General features: G+C 36.9%; 1 protein-coding gene across 2 annotated transcripts in view; it reads left to right on the top strand.

Moving 5' to 3' along the window:
• The window catches only part of Tenm1 (teneurin transmembrane protein 1), an 889,292-nt gene that overhangs the window by 772,853 nt on the left and 96,656 nt on the right, over positions 1-19,783 (top strand). For both annotated transcript variants that reach the window (XM_087599322.1, NM_001446957.1), the window contains 2 exon segments: positions 2,498-2,518; positions 5,209-5,441. In XM_087599322.1, the coding sequence (XP_087455448.1) occupies positions 2,498-2,518; positions 5,209-5,441 (254 nt within the window).

Here is a 19,783-nt window from a genome sequence, read left to right as displayed (position 1 = left end):
CAAACTGTCTCCCTCTCTGCTCCTTGCCATCACCTAAGAATTTCGAAATACTTTGTAGACATACAAATGGTGCTTGCTATATCATGCAAATACAAACCATTGTGGGTGAAATCATATTTTAATGAGGTCCATCTAGTATTTTCACAACTAGACTCCGTTAGAAAAATTGTCTTTGTTCCAGTCATTAGAGCCTGGCTCCAACAATCATCTTATAGAAACTGCAAAAACAATGTCCGAGAAACAAAGAAAAAAACACAAAAGCCCAAGGCCAGGTTTCTAATCAGAGCTCTGCTTCCTTACTGGTTGACCTTTGTGGCAACCCACAGACTACCTACCCTTTTGAGATGGGCCAAGGAAACAGAAGAGGCAGTGAAGTATGACCTGTGGCCATGCTAGTATCTCAAAGATGCTTTTTAAGAGAGTGGAATCCATTTTAACAGATAATTTCAACTGAAATAACTTTGTATCTTTTCTTCTTCCCGGACATAGGGAAAAAAGAACATTTCCTGGTTTTCTTATAAAGAGGTTTATTATCTTCATGTCTTCAAAGTGACCTAGGGGCCAGATTTAAAAGGATTTTAAAATTAAAATGACTGTATTTCACAGATGATTATAGCCTTTTATTTCCAGGCAAACTTGACCTGAAGTCAGGCCTACACACAGAGTGAGCTCCTCACATGAGAAACATCATACCACATCACCCAGTGAAACATTCAAAGCAATACCCTGTGTCAAGAAGCTATTAGATGAAGTGCTTACTAAAAGTTCTGTTTCTTTATGGCTGACAATTCTGTTTTGCCCACCCCAGTTGCCCTTTGGAACACAGATGGCTGGAAGACATAAGGCTTTAATAGTTGATGTACATGATGTTTTATTGAAGCTGTTTTGATATAACAGTTTCAATGCTAAGGACATTCTATCGTGGTCTAAAGTAAAGCCTTCTTTTAAAAAATTCTTTGAAGTTTCCATACATTTATACAAGTTTTTGGACATATCCATCTATTACTTTCCTCCAAATTTCTCTAGTGCCCCCAACCCTGTCTCTCTCCCAACTTAATACTCCACTTTTGTTGTTGTTATTAATAATTCCTACTCCAAATAGTGTTGCTCATATATGTGCATATGTATAGAGCCATCCACTGGTATATGGGCAACCCACTAGCACCCATGTCCCCAAAGTAGAGTGACTTTCGCTCTATCAGCAACCATGAACTGGAAATAGCTCTTGGGCCAAAGGTTGGGCCTCTCTGGGACCCCTCTCCAATTCATACTGGAAGTGTGACTGGCTTGATTTTGTTCAGGTATTGTGCAGATAACTGCAGGTGCTATTAGTTGATGCATACAGCAGCCAAATCACGTCAGGAGTCTGCATTCCATAGCTCCCCTCCTTATCCATAAGCTCTGACTTTCCTTGACCACTCTTCTATAATGTTCGCTGGTCCCTGGTTGTGGGGAGATTAATAAAAATTATTCATCCATTGCTGATCACTCATAGTCACATATTCTTGGTACTTCGACCAACTATGAATCTTTGTATTAACTACTAACCACTGCAGAAAGATCTTCCTCTAAACAAAATTGTAAGCAGAAAAAAATAGAAATACGAACATAAATATTTAGAAGGCAATTGGATGATAAAACCATTTAAAATAATGATCACTGTAGGTTCGCACCTAGGAAACATAATGTCCCTTGCCATGGACTTTTTCTCAGGTTTACTTTATCAGGCATGAAAAGCTTTCTGTGGAACATGTCTCATAACCATAAGAAAGTGAGTGATTGGTTGTCTTCATAATTGTCATACCACTATGATAACAATTAGCATACCAGGCAAATTAATATTGCAGCATAAAGAGAAAACTCCCATACTTTCAAGAGACCTTTTTAAAATATTGTCACTGGTTGTACAAACAAATGTTTGCACCTTATCTCTGAGTGGAGGTTGGGATGCCTGTACAGTAATTTACAGCAAGATCCAGTGGCTTTACATTTCCATTGAGGATTCAGAGCTATCAAACTAAAATTTTCTCTTACAGTGGCTACTTTTTAACGTCCAAACCCAGTGGTTCTTACATCTTAACTCTGCATCAAAATCACCAGATGAATACTTTTTAAAATACAATCACCAATCCCTCCTTCCATGTGTCAGGATTCTGGTTTAGTAGGACAAGGGAGCGATTCCAGATAATCTGCACGTGTGCTAGAGTCCAGTGGTCCTGAGGCAGATGGCCAGAGAGAAGCTTTGTTTTAATTGTCTTAGAACTTCACCTCCCCACCAAGCAAGACATGTAACCACCTTGACACCATCTTATAAGAAGCATGCAAGGAGTGAATCAACTGTAGCTTCACAATGACTAAATGATCCCAGCGGCAACTCTCTAATTGCCACAAGCTGAGACCAGAATTGATGTGTCTGCTGAGATTTCTCTTGTTGAATGGTACTGATGACTCTCTATTTGTTTTTACTTGCTACTCATGGATACCCTGTGCACCCTAGAAACAGAGATACCAGACATAGGTAAGCAAATAACCCAGGTACCTGCCTAATGACCCTCTTACCTAAGAAGCCATTCTCTAACCAAAAAAAGAAAAATGTGCTAAAAGAAAATGTTTGCTTCTTAAATAAGGTTAAAGAAATGATTGAAAGTGAATTTGGAAATTATATGCAGGTAAGTGTATTCCAGAAAAGAAGGTTAGTATATTCCGTAGGAATTTACTGAAGGAACAGAACACTCAGAAAAAAAGAGAAGATAAATGCGAGATGACAGTTCAGTATGTTATGAGAAAGTAAGGCCAAAAGTCTCATCCTGTTTCCCTAAGGTAATATCACAAATGAGTACATAAGTTCAAATCACTTTAATGTTTTAAATTTGCAGTGGTTTTTTTTCCCCAAGACTCAAAAATATAGTTGTCAATTACATCAAGACGCAGTGACCATGATGACCTTCCGTTTTTAAGCAAGAGTTGCTTTTTTACATTTGATAACTTTCTTTAATAACATCTTTTTCCTTTGAAGTAACTAAATGGGTTCTATTTTCTCTCACCAAAGGAAGTAATTGAAAAGCTCCAAACTGACCATTTACCAACAAGGCCACCTCGTTCTGAAATTAGTGATGAGCATTTCTGTTCCACTCATGTGTACAGTACATTTGTCACGACTGCTCAAAATTTCTCAACTTTCAAAGGACAAAATTGAATTTGTTCATTCCCAAGAGCCAGTTGTCATCAAAGTAGCACTAGTAGGGTTTTGAATATGAATCAGGTTAAGGAATTGCCACCTCCCAAAGGAACAAACAAAAACTTAGCTTCGTAGCTTTGGCATAGCTGGTTCTTTAACCAAATTCAGTTGGTTGCCAATTTGATGGCTAGTAAACTATTGGCTGTAGTTAATTAGAAGCATTAACTGGCCATTTAACTATCTATGTTAACTGTGCTAACTGGACGAACATGACTTAAGTATAAAATGAGCCAGAGGGTAACAGTGGGAGTCTAACACCTGAATTACAAAAGAAATCCTCACATCTGTCAAACTGCTATGCACTCAGTCATGAAGGAGTAAACCAAGTAGGAATGCAGTGCAATGCATTCGCAAGTTTTCAGAAAGCACAAAGAAACCATTGTCAATGGAGCTGAAGTCTACTTGGGAAATGGCAGGAAATTGCATATCATTACAGGGTGTATTCTTGTCAAGAAAATAACATTAATCAGATTTGAATTTGATATGTCGGGTTATTCCCTTTTCTAAAAACCAGAACATAAAATTGACAAACAGCCTTACGGAACAAAATCTGACAAGTTCCACAGTTAGGAAAAGATAGAGCCCTGGTTGTCTTTCCCACCTTCCAATCAAGAGTATTCTGTTGGCATTTTGCACACGTATTCACATGAGCTCTAATCTAATCTTAGTAACAACACAGAACTGTTAGTGACCCTGGGCAAGCCCCTTATGGTTCTGGGTTTCCCCAGCTGAAAGTTGAGGTGAATACTAATTCTAACTTAGCTTGCAGGCACATTGGAGATACTCAATAATGAATGGATGTAATGCATTCCAAAGTACTTTTGTGCGAATAACATTTCTCTTGGAAAAATAGCCCATGGACCCTACCGAAACAAAGCATGATTAATCTGGCTCAGTTGAAATTCCGCAAATTGGCTACCCAAGTAGCAAAGATTATTTCCAGGAAAGGTTGTAACCCATCTTTCCAACTTTGGGAAAATCCAAGTATGCTGGAGAAATATTATTCTGAAGAGGAAAGCTTGAACTAAATATATAAAAAGTTTTACTCAACCACCTATTTGAGTAGTCTTTGATACAGAGATGCTTTTCTGGTCAAGCTGACAAACCAATTTTGGAGTCGGGTGGTGCCCTTTACAATTTATTTACAGCACCTGCCATGGTAGTTCCAGGGTTGAAGAAGTCCCTGGAATCTACTGTTATCTTACTCAAAGAAGGTAAGCAGAAAAAAATCAAATATTCCAATAGGATCTTTTTTTTTTCCATTACAAAACTGTAAGTTGAGTTTTCAAAGCTACCATTTGCTAACTTTATAATTATTAACATAGATATATAAGCTTAGAGGGCAGTCACAATTAAGAGAATGCCAATCCTTAAAGGAGCGCTTTCTTCTGCTAGCACTCACCCCTCCACCTTCTTTGACTAAGTATCCAAAGCCTGAAGTCTCTCATGCAACTTCTCATGAAGGAAGCCTTCCATAAGCCTTATGGAAGGCTCATAAGGAAGCTTAGGGAGAAACATACAAACTAAATGACTTGTTTAGGTATCAGTGTTCCCTGCTCTAATAAACTGTGAGAGCTAGGAGGAGAACCACAATTTCCCATTTATTTCTAATATGTTTAGTGCTGAAAGGTCTGCTTACTATCCACTGGTCTTAAGCCAGAAGCCGTATGGCATTCTTTTCCAAATCCTTTCTATCATTTCTCACATGTATGGGACATCATATTTTCCCTTCCTTCTACTTTCTTCTGTGGTATGTTTCCTTTACCTCTGCTGTCATTAGTCCAAATTCCCATCATCTCTTACTGGAGCATTCGTTGGTGCCGTTTCTGTGTTGTGTGCTTACTTACTAGTTCTGTAAAAGGCATTTTCTTTCCCCTTTTAAAATAGTTTTCCATTTGTGACAAAAGACAGACTGCTGGGGTCCACATTGAACAAACTGCTTTTACTAACTTCCGTTTCCTCTTCCGTAGCACAAGTCCTGCGCACAAGTACTATCTGGCTATGGACCCTATGTCTGAATCGCTCTACCTGTCAGACACCAATACTCGAAAAGTCTACAAACTGAAATCGCTCGTGGAAACAAAAGATCTCTCTAAGAATTTTGAAGTGGTAGCAGGAACAGGTGACCAGTGCCTTCCCTTTGACCAAAGTCACTGCGGAGACGGTGGCAAAGCCTCAGAAGCTTCACTGAACAGCCCTCGAGGTAAAAAATAATAATAATAATTAAACAAAAAGCTAAGCCTTGATTGATGATAGATTTCATTCGACTTCGCTGAATTTTAAGGCCATTATCATGCTCTACTCTCTCTCAATCTTTTGCCTCTCATAGCTTTTTCAGAGTCTATCACAGAAGATAGGTACCTCAAAGCAAATTTTTACATGATGTGAATAGGGTCCATGTTTACATGATCGTAATTGTTAGGAAAGATTGCCAACGAATAACTATAGCTTGGGGGACATTGGAGTGCCTCTCAGGATCCCAACCTGTCCTGAGCACTCTTTCCTAGAAGCTCCATACAGTCCAGCACTTAAAGAGTTAACTGGTCCCAGCCTAGAGCTTCCAGTCCCTTCTTTTGTTCTGTGGCTTACACTGGGTCTAATGAGGTTTGTCCCTACCTTTCTGTACCACTGTCAGAAGTACTATCTCACAGTATCCCTATTTTTTAACAATCAGAATGAACTTTTCTTTCTTTAAATTATCTAGATTATTTTTGAAGTGTTTTCTTTTTTTTTTAACTTACATCAACTCTAGGATAAAAGAGTTAGTGGGAGCTTAACCTTATTTTAAATCGCACTTCCTATCTTGTAGGACCAACCATTACTTCAAATGCCTGGAATTTGATGAACAAATCTATATCTCCCAATTAACTTCATAACTGTATAATATTCAATCATATGTCCAACTTAGATGATTAAATTTGTGAATGGCCCAGGTTTCAGTCTGTCATCACATATCATTTACCTCATCTGTTTAATTATTCAAACATTCTTCTTGCTTCCTTCACCTAGGTATTGATGCAGATATGTGTGCATATTTATTTTAGTGAATTTTAAAAAGTATTCATTTCATGATATTTCTTAAAGCTAGCAGTAAGTATTAAACATAATACACTCTTGTTGCAGAAAATACAAAAGGAAGAGCAAAAATGTTTTTAATTAAAATCAGCACATACTTACAACATACAGAAAATCACCAGTAACATTCTAGTAATTTTTCCATGTATAGCGTATGTTTTAATTCTATACAAATAAGTTCATAGTATATATCATTATTCTATAACCAGCTTTTCACATTTGATGTATTATAAATATCTTTCCATGCCAATAAATATTGTGAGACCAATATATTTAATGTGTTAGAAAGCCACTTATTATTTCAAATACTAAGAGGTTATTCTGTAGCCATTTGACATTTGCCATATTGGAATTAAATTCCAACTACTATGATAGTTCAACGTCTCCAGGTTCTTCAATTATAGTGTTTCTTATAAAGCCCTTCTGGCGAACCTCAGCCTATTAAATCTGAATTTCTTAAAAAGGATCTATACTATGTAATTAACAGTAGATTATATTCTTCCTTCTTTTGCTACCCAGTTCCTTCATGGAAGGTTTTTTTTTCCTGTAGAAGTTTGTGAAGTGAAACTACATCTAATATTTTATGACTTGATCCATCTCCCTACCATCTCTGAGCCTCATGTAGAATGCATCAAATGTATTTATTTTATAATTGATCAACTAAATAAATCATGCTTACACAAGGTATCTCCTAAGGGAATGTAAAAATCTCCCAAGCACTATAGTAAAATCTCTCCTCTTCTCTGTGCCAACTTCTACTGCACACACATAGTGGGCCCACAATAAATATTCAAAGAGTAAATGAATAACTCAGGTGCAACACATAATCAGCTCATCTTTCAAGAAAATATATCAGGTTGGGTCTTACCTTTTATACAGATTTAAAACTCTTATGGGTATTATAAAGATTTCTGCATAAGTAATAAGGAAGAATCAGGCTTGTATTGTGCCGGAAATTGACATCCACCTGAGTTGCTGCTAGTCTGAAAACCACTCATCTCACCTACCACATTCAACCTGCCACATAGTGAATGACTATCTCAGCTCTTCCAAATAAAGCAAAGAATTGGTTCGGTATAGGTTTGGCTGCTTGGAAAGCAGCAATAAATGCCCTGATGAGCAGGATTTGCATGAACTCTTGAAGTGTCAGTAATTGGAGTGCCAAAATTTATACATCCATTAAAGCTAATATCAAACCTAGTCTTTCTTTTTGACAAATCTAGAAGTGTGCTTTCTTTCATCTTGATTTACTTGTCATGCTTTACAAAAGTGCCCCTTACCATAATCTGATACACTTCCAAAGCAGCCCTGAGAGCATGAGGCTCAGACAGACAGCTGACGATCTGAACTCAAGTGAACAACTTTTACATAATGTTCCTGAAGCTTAGGTTTCAACATTTGTCCAGATACAGTTGGTAAATTTGATTGCTTAAAGAAGTGGAAGTTATAATTTATACTAGGTAGGTATGTACTATATCCCCTTCAACCGCGGAAATGATATTTGATACCCTGATATTGATTTTCAAACTCATAGATTGTAGAACCTCTGTACACACATCAGCCACCTTTAACAGACTGGTCAGAACATTCAAGTGCCTGACCATATCTCCTATCTCCATGCTAAACCTAGGCAGCATTTACCTTTGTCAGGAAATCAGATGTGAGAATCTTATTATGTGAAGTGCTACGGGGCAATTTCATAGACTTCCGTAGGAGGATCAGTCAGGCAAGAAGTTATTAAATTACAGTGTGCAAATTAAGAAAGAGGGTAGGACTAATTGGTAATTTCATCTTTGAAGTTTTCCTGCAGATTCTATATCTCTCAAGAAAGTGCAATGTGTTTGTAGTTCTGCTTTACACGGCTCCTTCGTCCCAGTTCTTTGGAAGACGGCAACTGTTTAATGGATTACTTTAAGTGGATGTTTGATTTTTTTCCCTCACATAGAAGGAAGGGCATAAAGAAAATGGAAATGAGCATCTGAAGAGTAGCAGTATTAGGTTAGGAAAGAACACTTGCTCTAAGACACAAGTTCCCAACCTGTGAGTTGCAGGTAACCCCTTTGGGAGTCATGTATAAGATGTTTTACATATTCAGATATTTACATTGCTATCCATAACAGTAGCAAAATTACAATTATAAAGTAGCTACAAACATAACTTTATGGTTGGGGAGTCACCACAACATGGGGAGCTGTAGTAAAGGGTTACAGCATTAGGAAGACTGACAACTGTTGCTCTAAGACTTGACCAAGCAACATATTACAGTTTTAGGCAGACGTGCCAACCTGTCCTTAACTACTGACTCAAGGTGAGGTAGGTCAATATTGCTTGGCAAGGCAGTTCATTGACTTTCCGAACCTATTCTAAAACTAAGCTGAAATATAACATGTTTCGAGATTCTTCATCCTAAATTTGGAGTACATTGTCGAATCCAAGCAAAAGCCAGTCAGCAAAAGGTCAGTGGTCAGAAGCTGTGCTGTGTTTCACTTCTGTTTGCTCTGTTTGTTTGTATGTTTGTGAGAAATTGCAGGTAGTTGAGAATTGCAGGTCAGAGAGCCTGGATTTTTGTAAACTATCTAAGTGAATGTCCATGTTTTCTTTGAACGGCTATACAAGTCACTATTCCCTTACCATGGTTCCCTTTTCCTCAACACTAAAATAGACTTAATAATGCCATAAGCTATTTTGGAGCTGGCATGGAACTTAACACGTGGTCCTGAAATTTCTCAAATGTAAGTTGAAGTGCTCAGGATGGTCTTCTTTCAGATTCTAAAGGATTACAATAGATATAGCTAGAGCATGCTGAGTGCCTACTGTGTGCTATTCAGTCTAACAGATATTTTCCACACACTATCTCTCATCTTCACAGCAATTCACTTGTTTGTGTGATTCCCATTATATGATTCCCATTGTACAAAAGGAAGCAGAAACTCAAGTAAGATAAGAGATTTATTCAGGATCACATGGTATATGGGTGACAATACCAGAACTCAAACTAAGTTAGCTCATTCCAAAACATCTACTATGAAAAGGACAAAAACCCAGACTATTGCTATCCCACACTCCACAGCTGTCTACTAACATTCAGGATATCTGGGGAGAATACAAATTTTCGAAACTACTTTGAAATCTAATGACAGGTATTCACAGGAAAATAATTTTATTTAAAACAAAGAGTTTCCAGTCAGATTTCCTTGTCCTATTTTATTTTCTCTAAGCGTGTACTAATGATGTACCATATAGCATTTACAAAGTCTGTAAATGTAATTATTTAAATGAGTCTCCAGGAATCCTTGTCACTTCTCTGCAACTAGGAACTTCACCAAATTTTCCTTAAGGAGCCAAGGCAGGAAACCTTCATTTTATTAAATGTCCTGACTACATAGTAACTACAGATTTTGTATGAGGGAAAAATGGAAGCATCTCCAAATAGAATTTCATATGATAGTCATTGGGTTCTTCTCCTGGGAAGAAGCCTTTATCTCTTCCAATGTGATATACTTTGATTTGAATCCCAATAAAAAGAAGCATTTGCCATTTTACTCATCAATACTTCAATGTAATAGGGCAAAGAAAAGGATTTGGCAAGGAGGTTGAGGGAGTAGTATTCCCTAGCATTGTATATGAATTTGAATTGACTTTAAAGGATGCTTTTAAAACATGCATGGATGATGTCGTTGAAACTTAGGTTCCATTTATTACTTTTTCTGCAACTTTCTTTAATTCTACAGAGAACTCAAAGTAATGAGTCATGTAATAGATGACCAAGTACTTAAGCAGAATGTGAAATGGTACTAGGTGGCGTTATAAAATAAAATGTGTGACAAGCTGAATGCACTTATGTTTTTCTAAGTAGATACAAAGGGTGAAGGATTGACAGGGTGGGTTAAAATTAATCAATGACTTAATATGGTTTTCTTAGACCTCCCCACAGATTATATCTCTATTTTCAAGTGTGTCTTTAAATAAATTGACCTCAGAAGCCAGCAGGGCTTAGGCAATATTCAGTTGAGTGCAGTTTTCCTGTGGAAGAGAAATAATTCTTAAGTCCTTACATTTAAAAGGTGACTTTAGGATATTCATGACATTATATATGATTCATTTTAACTTTATAGGAAATTGTGGAATCTGAATAATATAAAATCTAGAGACAAACAGTTGTTCTCATCCCTTTGGCTCAGGTATATTCCTAAACTCTAACTTTTTCAAGCACCTGCATACTATTCCCAAAAGATGATTAATGAAAAGATGGTAAGACAACAATTGGTGACATCTGATTGACATCAGTGGTGTCTATAAGGAAGGGAGCATAGTAGAGAAATGGGAAATCCTTTTGGTTCTCCAGTGCAGTGGGGCAGTAATGGCTTTCCTAAATTCATTTAGTATCATATATGACTTCTTGGTGACAATCATTTGGAAATATAAGAGGGATGTTCCTGAATAAAATTAAAGACAAGCCAAGCATTAATAAAGCAAACGCTATATTTAAGATACCATGAGATAATCAATGTTTTATAGTAAAAAAAAAATACATCAGGGTAATAGCAGAAACAAAGGAGGGAGTAATAATTTATGGCTTTATCCTATAGTCAAAAGGATACATGACAGTGACATGATCATCTGCTCTATACATTTTGGATAATTTGGATTATAGACAAATTAAGTGCACAGGAACAATACTAGAGCAGCAAATCCAGTATGGGTGCTAATAATAAGATAGAAGCATCCAATCAGGAAGGCAGAGAAAGATCCTTGAAAGCAATTAAAAATGAACCAAGGATAAATGCATCCAGGAAGCCATGGACATTTTAAAACAAGATGTAGAAACCAGTATCAACTGTTAATAGCCCATGAATAGTCACTGAATGAAGCAGTTGTAAGAGATCATCTGTGACATGTGGAAAAATACAAAATACAGGAAATTAATGATGAACCAAGGACTTGAGAAAATGGGACCAGCATAGGACCATGTAGGTTTAAAGCAGACAAAATCTCAGTGCTGAGAAGGGAAAGTAGATACAAAATATCACCCTTAACCAAGATGCTATTTGTAAGGAATACTTGCTGGGAGAGGGGAAATCAGTTTCTCTAATGGTGTGCCACCGGATGTGTCAACCACAATCCAGGACAACCCCTATGCCTGGGAGTAATTAACAACACAAAGGGGACTCCATGTGGTGGTGGGGGGATGTCTGTGAGCTTTTTGTTTCCTTTTGTTAGGATAGTTTTTGTCATGCAGGGTTTTTTATTTGATTTTGTGTGGTGTTTTGAGAGAGAGAGAGAGAGAGAGAGAGAGAGAGAGAGAGAGAGAGAGAGAGAGAGAGAGAAAGGGAACATAAAGTTGGATGAGTGAGGAAGATCTGGGAGGAGTTAAGGAAGGGGAAAGAAAATGATCAAAATATATTGTATAAAAATATTCTTTAAAAAAGTGGGAAATGGAGAGAGAATAAAGACCTAGTCCTAAGGTAAGGATGAGGATAAGGGATGTAAGAGTCATGGACCCCAGGGTTTTCAAAGAAATAGATCTTTCCTGCTGAAAATAAGGGAATTAAGATCACACATTGAAAGATTTGAGAGAATCCTGTAAATCAAATCTATTTTCAGAGTAATATCAATAGTCTTCACTGTGGCCACATTCTCAATTTTCTAGTTCAACATCTTTGGGTTAGGCTTAGAAGCAGCTTATGAAAAATATGTTTGATACTCTTAAACTTTACCCCTTTGTAATACTTTTAGCAGCATTTTTTCAATGTAATTTATTAGTAAAAACTAGAAGCTTAATAATCCAATTATAACTTGACAGCATATGGTACATATAAAGAAATATCATACAGCCATTCAAAAAGTATAGAAATACATTGTATTCATGGAGATTTCTTTCATAAACTAAGTTCTTATCCAACCAGAATGAGAGTATAACTGGTTTCTGAATTCAATTGCTCTCATGTATCTAATGTATGATCATCAAAAGGGTAGAACCTTGTCTTGTGCAAGCAGCTGTGATGTTAGGACTTTCCTAACTTTTGACATTTTTGTACCAATTTAAGAAGCATAAGCTATTGCTCAGGGAAGAAGAAGACAACAAGGATAGATAGGACTGAGGCTAATTGCCTTTCTCCTGCCATTTGTGGATGAGTGCTCTTTTAGGTGCGTTCATGTTTTATAAGCCATGGAAGCAGTTATTTCAACTACCACATACTTATCCGATTCAGTAAAATATTGTAATATTAAATGATGATGACCGCCTAGGTTCTCAAATAAAACCAAATCTAGATACAAACCCCAGATCCTTCACTCTTAGGAAAGTTGTCTCATTTTTCTGAGCTACAAAGTCTTCATCCTTTAAGTAAGAGCATGAATAGTGCCTACTCGGTTGATTGGTTCAATAAATTACATAAGCTGCCTAATATTTAGAATGGAGTGTGTACACAGTAAATATTACCTATGGTTCTGATCAGTGTTGTTTGGTTACTAATAATGATGGCAATAGTTGACAGCACACTGGATAAGTGACTGGAAAGAAGGATGCTCTCTTTCCTAGGAAGGGATGGTGCCACAAGAGAATCTAGAGTCGAGACAGTTTAGGACACAGCTATTGTGTGTGATTTAAATAAGTTCTGGTTCTGGTTTCTGTTAGTTAATGCTCCACAAATCCACGTGTGACCAAAATAATTCCCATTTTATTTGCCATAAAATTCATTCTGGATGAATTCTGTTCAGAGGTGAAATAAGTGTTCAGAGAAGAAAACTGTCTGGGGCAGTGGCTCGTTGATTCAACACTAATTTACTTTATGGGAACTTTGTTTGGAGAGACAAGCTCCCCTGAAGACAGCAGATAGGATCTACTCAAAGCAGCATGGTAAAATGTGTTAAATGTGGCTAAATGTGTGCTAGAAGAGCAGCAAAGATGGGAAAGGTGTGGGAATAAGAATGAAAAAAAATCATCTATTGGTATCCAAGGAAGATGTTCAAGTCTTTTATATAAAATGCATAATATTTGTGTGTAATCTATGCAATTCTCTCATATATTTTAAATCATCTCGAGATTACTTATAATATCTAATACTATGCAGATGTTATGTAAATGGTTGGATTGTATTGTTTAGGAAATGATAACAAGAAAAAAACTCTACGCACATTCAGTACAGAGGCAATTTCATTTTAATATTTTCAATCTATGGTTGCTTGCAACCAAGGGTGTAGAATCTGCCTATAAAGAGGGCTGGCTGTACTTCATCTACACAGCATTGTCAAGAATGTAACTTATATCCCACTCCACTTAAAGATGGGAAGCACAGAATTATAATGTTTTTTATTTAAGACCACTTACCCAAACAATTTTACTTCTTTATCACAGCCCCTCAGTGTCATCCATTTCCTGTCTGTCCACTTAAGAATCACCTCGACTGATCCAAAGAAAACGCTCTAGCAAAAAATAAAATAATGACAAAGATCATACCCTAACAGGCTGCAAATCATTTAAATCATATTTTGAGTGGTGTATTATGGTAACCTATAAATAACTAATTGCGTAAAATTGCTTTAGTAGTTTCTAGATGGCAGCTTTAATTAAAAGCACCAGAGACATTTAGAAGTTTAGAAATGGATGGCATGTAATTTGCCCTTTTACCAACCATAAAATGGTAATTAAGGAATTTGATTCACTTCTTCCTATTAAAAGTTTTATGAGAATAGCAAGTTCCTTCTAAATACAGTTTCTCTTCAGCAGAAGGTAGTAAGTTTGTTTTATCAGTCTTCTCCAGCAGGGTAAGATATTTTAATATACAAATTCTTCAGAAGTTAATTAGCACATTTCCTTCCATGTTAAATGTTTGTTTTTAAGGCTTTAAAACATAAAAGAGTATTAGAGTTAGAATTTGATCAGAGTCCCCATACTCTTCCAAGATCAGTACAAGATGACCTAGTAATTCCACATTTGCCAAATATATGGGGTTAGGCATGAAATTTCTTACATTTCTTGTCATTTTCTTATGAGTCTAATAAGGCTTGGGGATTTCTGGAGAAATCTTCCATCTATAGCACATTGACATTTCATGGAATCCTATATATTAACTCAACAGCAAAGTATGTTTTTAGCTTTAGTAATGCTCTAGAAATACTAAATAAACCATCAAGTATACACAGTAAAACTTCAACAACATAAAGTAAACCAAGATATCTTTCAGAATCTGTAACTTCGACATCACCGTGGGCTAAATCACATCTGAGTGTGGAGTCATTATGTTTATTTTTATCTTTTTAATTGAACAATGGATTGTAACTTTTTTTTGGCCACTTCACTCAAGGATTACAGATGGCACATCCAAGAAACGCAGCTGCCGTTTAGGTTTTAAGTCAAGGAAAAGCAGGTTTTTGCAAGTTATCTGTGCTGAAATGCAAGCCACAAACTGGTAAAGTAGGGGATGTTTTAAATGTCTCTTTCTTTTTTCTCTCACGCCCTCCCTGCAGCCCTCAGCTTGTCTGCTCTGGATATAAATCTAACTTTTCCTCTTTCTTTACCCCAATCAGGATCAGATCAGAATACAGTAGTATACTAAAGAAGGATGGCATCAGGAGTGGAGATTTTTCTTGCAATTTCTAGCAAATAGTGATAGAAAAAAAAAAACAGACCCACCACTTATACTATTTATCATTTGAAATGTTTCTACAGAAAGTGAGTGTCCCCTTACTGTATGCATCCAAAGAATGATTATCCCCCTCACCTCTCCCCATGCCTTACTCACATCTGAGGCATAATGAAATAGAAACTTACGTCCAGTGAGAAGTTGAAAACACAAAGCAGCATGCGGCATATGCTACTAAATCTACAAAGGTGCAGATGGCAGTGCACACATCATGTGGCGGGAAAAGTTTCAAAGGAAGCATGTCTACATATCTATGATCATTGCTCTACAAGGAACTGTAATTCATTTTGATTTGAGTCTCTTTGAGTTTCTGAGTAGGGAAGGAGACATAGCACATTTTCCTTGTGTGTGCAGACCTATGGGGTCGAGCTACTGCACCACAAAATGATGAATTCTTCTAATTTTTATATGTCAACAAAACATAAAATATTATATTTTAATTGATTAAGTGCTTAGTTATGAAGTTAAATGAAGCTGCTGAGTGTTCACATATATACATACGTACAGTATTTTAATCCACAAACATACACACACACACACACACACACACACACACACACACACACACACACATACACACAGTATGCTGTCCTATGGCCTGATCTCTGGAGACACAGGTTTTTGTTTTCATGGATGACAGCTCTTCAAGGAGGAATATCACATTATAAAAAGTTGACAATGTGTGATTCTCATCTGAGCATTTGAAAAGACACCTGAAGAAGATGTTATATCACTAAGTCAAGGAAGAAATGTAAATAAAAGGCAGTTCAGTCCTCAAGGCTGATAGTAAAACTATTTTCATTATCTATATTTTAGAGTATTATAAAAAAATTAAGTAACCCATAATTTCATCACCCATCTAGCTAAGCCTAATGGGCTTAAAAAATATTAATGTAATAATCTCTGCTGCTTAAAAATTGGGACTATAGGGAAAGATATGAGTGGAAATGTTCAGGCTTCATTCCCATAAACATAGCCCTCTAATGGCAAACCCTTTTAGCAATGTTTTGAGTCCATCTATATCTATACCGTTTTTCCTTTCACAAAAGAATTATTATTCCTTATGTAATGTATGTAATTGTGGTATAAAACAAATATTTACCACTTTAACTCTTTTACATGTACACTTGTCAAGCAGTAAGTATAGTCACATTTGTGTGCAACCGGCCCATATGCATTTTATATGTATATTTTGTAGTGTCACATATCAAAACGATGGTCTCAGACCTGCCAAACAGAAACCTGCTATGGAGTCGAATGACATAAAAATTCTTTTCATTGTATGAGGATTTCACACATGCATGTAAAGCATTTTGATCAAATTGGTTCCCCTATTCCTCCTCCACCTACATAAATTGTGAATGCACAAAACTAATACTAGGTGTCATTCGAACATGTATGGACATACAACAATGTATTTAACATGTGTAAGAGTAATAAACACTAACTGCAGTAGAGAGGAACCTGTAAGAAAGTAAGGAAAGAGTGGAAGACAGAAGCAGTGGTGGTTTGACTATACCCATATTTTCTGCTTTGAATTGCAGGACCAATTTCTCTGTTGTGTGTGTTATATATTTATGTGTTACTATATTACGTGTGAAGGTTTAAAGCCAGTAGCACTTTGCTCTGAATTGTCTACCATTTAAAATGTTGTATAGTTTTGAAACCTTCAGAATCAGAAAGGGGCTTAGGAAACAACTTGAAAATGTACACCTGACAATTCCATTTCAAAAAATGATTCAGTGTGTTTTATTTTAAACAAAGCTTTCTCTCAAAATAATTTCACAACATATGAGGCACAGGTAACAATAGATGAGAACACATACGAGTTTCGGCATGAAAACAGGGTCTTCAGAGCACTATCTGTTCCTAGTATTCATCCGTTTCATGAACGTAATGGATTTAAGCCTCTCCTCTTAGTGTCGGGCTTACCAGCACTTTTAATACATGCCCATACTCAGAGTTCCCTAAATGGCTGACTGTGAGCTTCCTGAAAAAGGCATCAATGTAATGAGTCAACTTTATCATTACCCAAAGTCACTGTTTCCTTGGGAGTGAGTTCTGGCCCATTTAAAGTTTCTCCCTGAGGAATCACAGGATTAACCACTCAAATGGGAGGTTATCTTCAAGCCTCAAATATCAAAGCCTAGCAAGGAAGCCCCAGTGTTATTTGCTCTATTTTTCTTCCAGTTTCACTTACTAGCTATTCCATTTGGTTTTGCAAAATCTTGTTAAAGTGTGTAATGGATTTGGGGGGAAGGAAGGTAGGTAGGTGGCCCAATTTTACCAGTATTTACTCAGGAAAAGAAGCTGATTATAGCAGTCATTTCCCTGAGTGGCCAGGAACCATTTCTCATTTCAGAAGGCATCTCTAACCCAAGAAAATTAAAGCCATATTAACAGATTGACAAGTCCCTCCCCAAGCCAAAATCTATCAGAATGGATTTTGCCAACACTTTTACCACCATTCTATAGTCCTTTCTCTATTTTCTTGAACAAAGGAAACTCATAACTGCCCTAACCCTACCTTAGGACTTGGTCTCACAAAGTGCCTTCTCACCTTCCCCACAGTAGTAAAATGGGGGTAGGGAGCATGTCTAGAGAGAATGAACTGATCAGGGGCTATGTTAGATGCTATAAAAGCTAAAAGTCATAAAGCAAGAAATATTTGTAAAGCCACAGGTTAACATGTAAAACCCTCTGTTTTATTTTTAATGCTGGGGATTACAGCTGGTCCAGTTTTGACATTAAGACTTTATTCAAAAAAATCAGTTTAAATATTCACAGGATACTATTCAGATATCACAGATGGCCCAAACTATGAGCTTGAGAGCTGACACTACATAATCTGACCTTCTCTTGTTCCTAAAATGTTAGAGATGTTTTGACAAATGAATTATGGAACCACTGCAGCCTCAAAATATCAAATCTGACAGTATTTCATAATGCTTATGCTTGCTTTAGCTATTTATAAGGCTTGGACTTATTATTTTCTCATTGCTTATAGTGTTCTATTTCTAATAAAGACCAGAGTCATTTATTCAATATACATATAAAGCCCTCCTTTATGCAGGAACTATGCAAATGCCAGTTACACAAAAGCTTCCTGGTTATCACACAGATATCCAGAGATGCCATCATCTTAATTAATATTTTTGATATATTTAACTGATGTCAATGAGACATTGGTGCCGGTAGCTCCACATTGCAATTCATAAGGTTCCCACTGATTTCAGCTACTTTGCCAAATCTACATCATCATCCCTGTATATCTTACAAGGAAAAGAATATTACCCGGGTTCCACTATTTCATTAAGCTTTGCAAACAACACATTCAAAACTCATCTAGACAGAAAAAAATATGGCCTTGCCCTTAAGTAGACTATAATGTGTTTGGGAAGACAAGAGATGAGTCACTAGGTTATATGATATCAACATTAAACATCTCAAGTGTTTAAGGAATAATTATTATCTTGAGGTTGACAGAAAGACATTAGGAAAAATCAGCAGAGGGGGGAAAGGCAAGTAATGTAAAAAGGGAGATAGACACAAGGATAAAATAAAACTGAGGACTAGATTCTAGCCTTTACCCATAATAGGTTAAGCCTACTCTAAAAGGCAAAGGAATTCAAAGAGTGATGAAAAGGTGTGTGGTAAGTAAATGATGAATTAAAATGAGAAATGAGACTCGGATTGCTTAGTTCTTGTTATAAGGAGATGAATTCATCCTAATAACTAAACATGTAAAATGTATTGCTTCTTTGTTTATTTGAACTGGAGTTTGGGGCAACCTAGGCTAGCCTTGATTCTGCTATATAAGTGATGCTGGCCTTGTACACCTGATCCCCTTTCCTCTGCATCCAAATGCTAGGAATTACAGGCATATGCTACCGGGCTCAGTGTTAAATGTATTCTTGGATCCAGCCAGAAACCTACCATACTCTTAGGAAGAATGTAGGCTTTAGATTAGCAAGTTCATGGCATGCTATACCTCACCCTTCCCCACTTGGAATTGCATTCCATACCTCTTTGAAAAGAGGTACAGACAAAATGATGGGGATTGAAAAGTGATGTAATCTGTATAGCACACAGACTGCTTTGACTAGAAAAAAAATACAGGATGCTATCCAGACTGATCATCACTGTCAGCATGGAGCAGATGCTGACAGAATTACACATGAGGCGTCTGCCATCTAAGTAAGTCAAGCTATGTTGAAGTAGGTAATCATGTACTAGACAAACCACAGCATGATGCCAGAAAACTAACTGTTAATCAAAACGATAAATAAGTATTAACAGCATCCGTGTTCACCTTTTGGAAACATCTTGCAGACAGGACAGCTGTTATTTCATTTGGCCTTTATAGTAATCTGCTGACATGGGCAGCTCGGCTATTATTCCCACCGTTAGACGAAGATGAAAGGCTGAGCACTGTGAGTTTAAGTACACAGGTTCAAGCTACAGCCTCCCAGGCTGAATTCCCTCCCCCCTCATATCACTCACAGACATATCTGTGTAGCTCAGTTCAGAGAATGAAAGATATAGAAGTGGTATGGGGGTGCCTGACCAAGATGAGTCATGGGAAATGACAAGCATCTAGATTTTTTTTTCTTTTTTCTTTTTTTTCGGAGCTGGGGACCGAACCCAGGGCCTTGCGCTTGCTAGGCAAGCGCTCTACCACTGAGCTAAATCCCCAACCCCTAGATTTTTTTAATACCTTTCTGCATAACCTTCTCATGCCCGCAGATTAGCAGACTTCTAGATCAACTTGCCAAGGGGGCAGGGAGAGTTGTTGCTCCGTGAAACTGACTGAATATTCTGAATA

The sequence above is a fragment of the Rattus norvegicus genome, chromosome X (assembly GCF_021556685.1).
Source record: "Rattus norvegicus strain SHRSP/BbbUtx chromosome X, alternate assembly SHRSP_T2T, whole genome shotgun sequence".
Lineage (NCBI taxonomy): Eukaryota > Metazoa > Chordata > Mammalia > Rodentia > Muridae > Rattus > Rattus norvegicus.
Note: the sequence above shows the minus strand (reverse complement) of the source record. Positions and strands in the feature narration are given on the sequence as shown.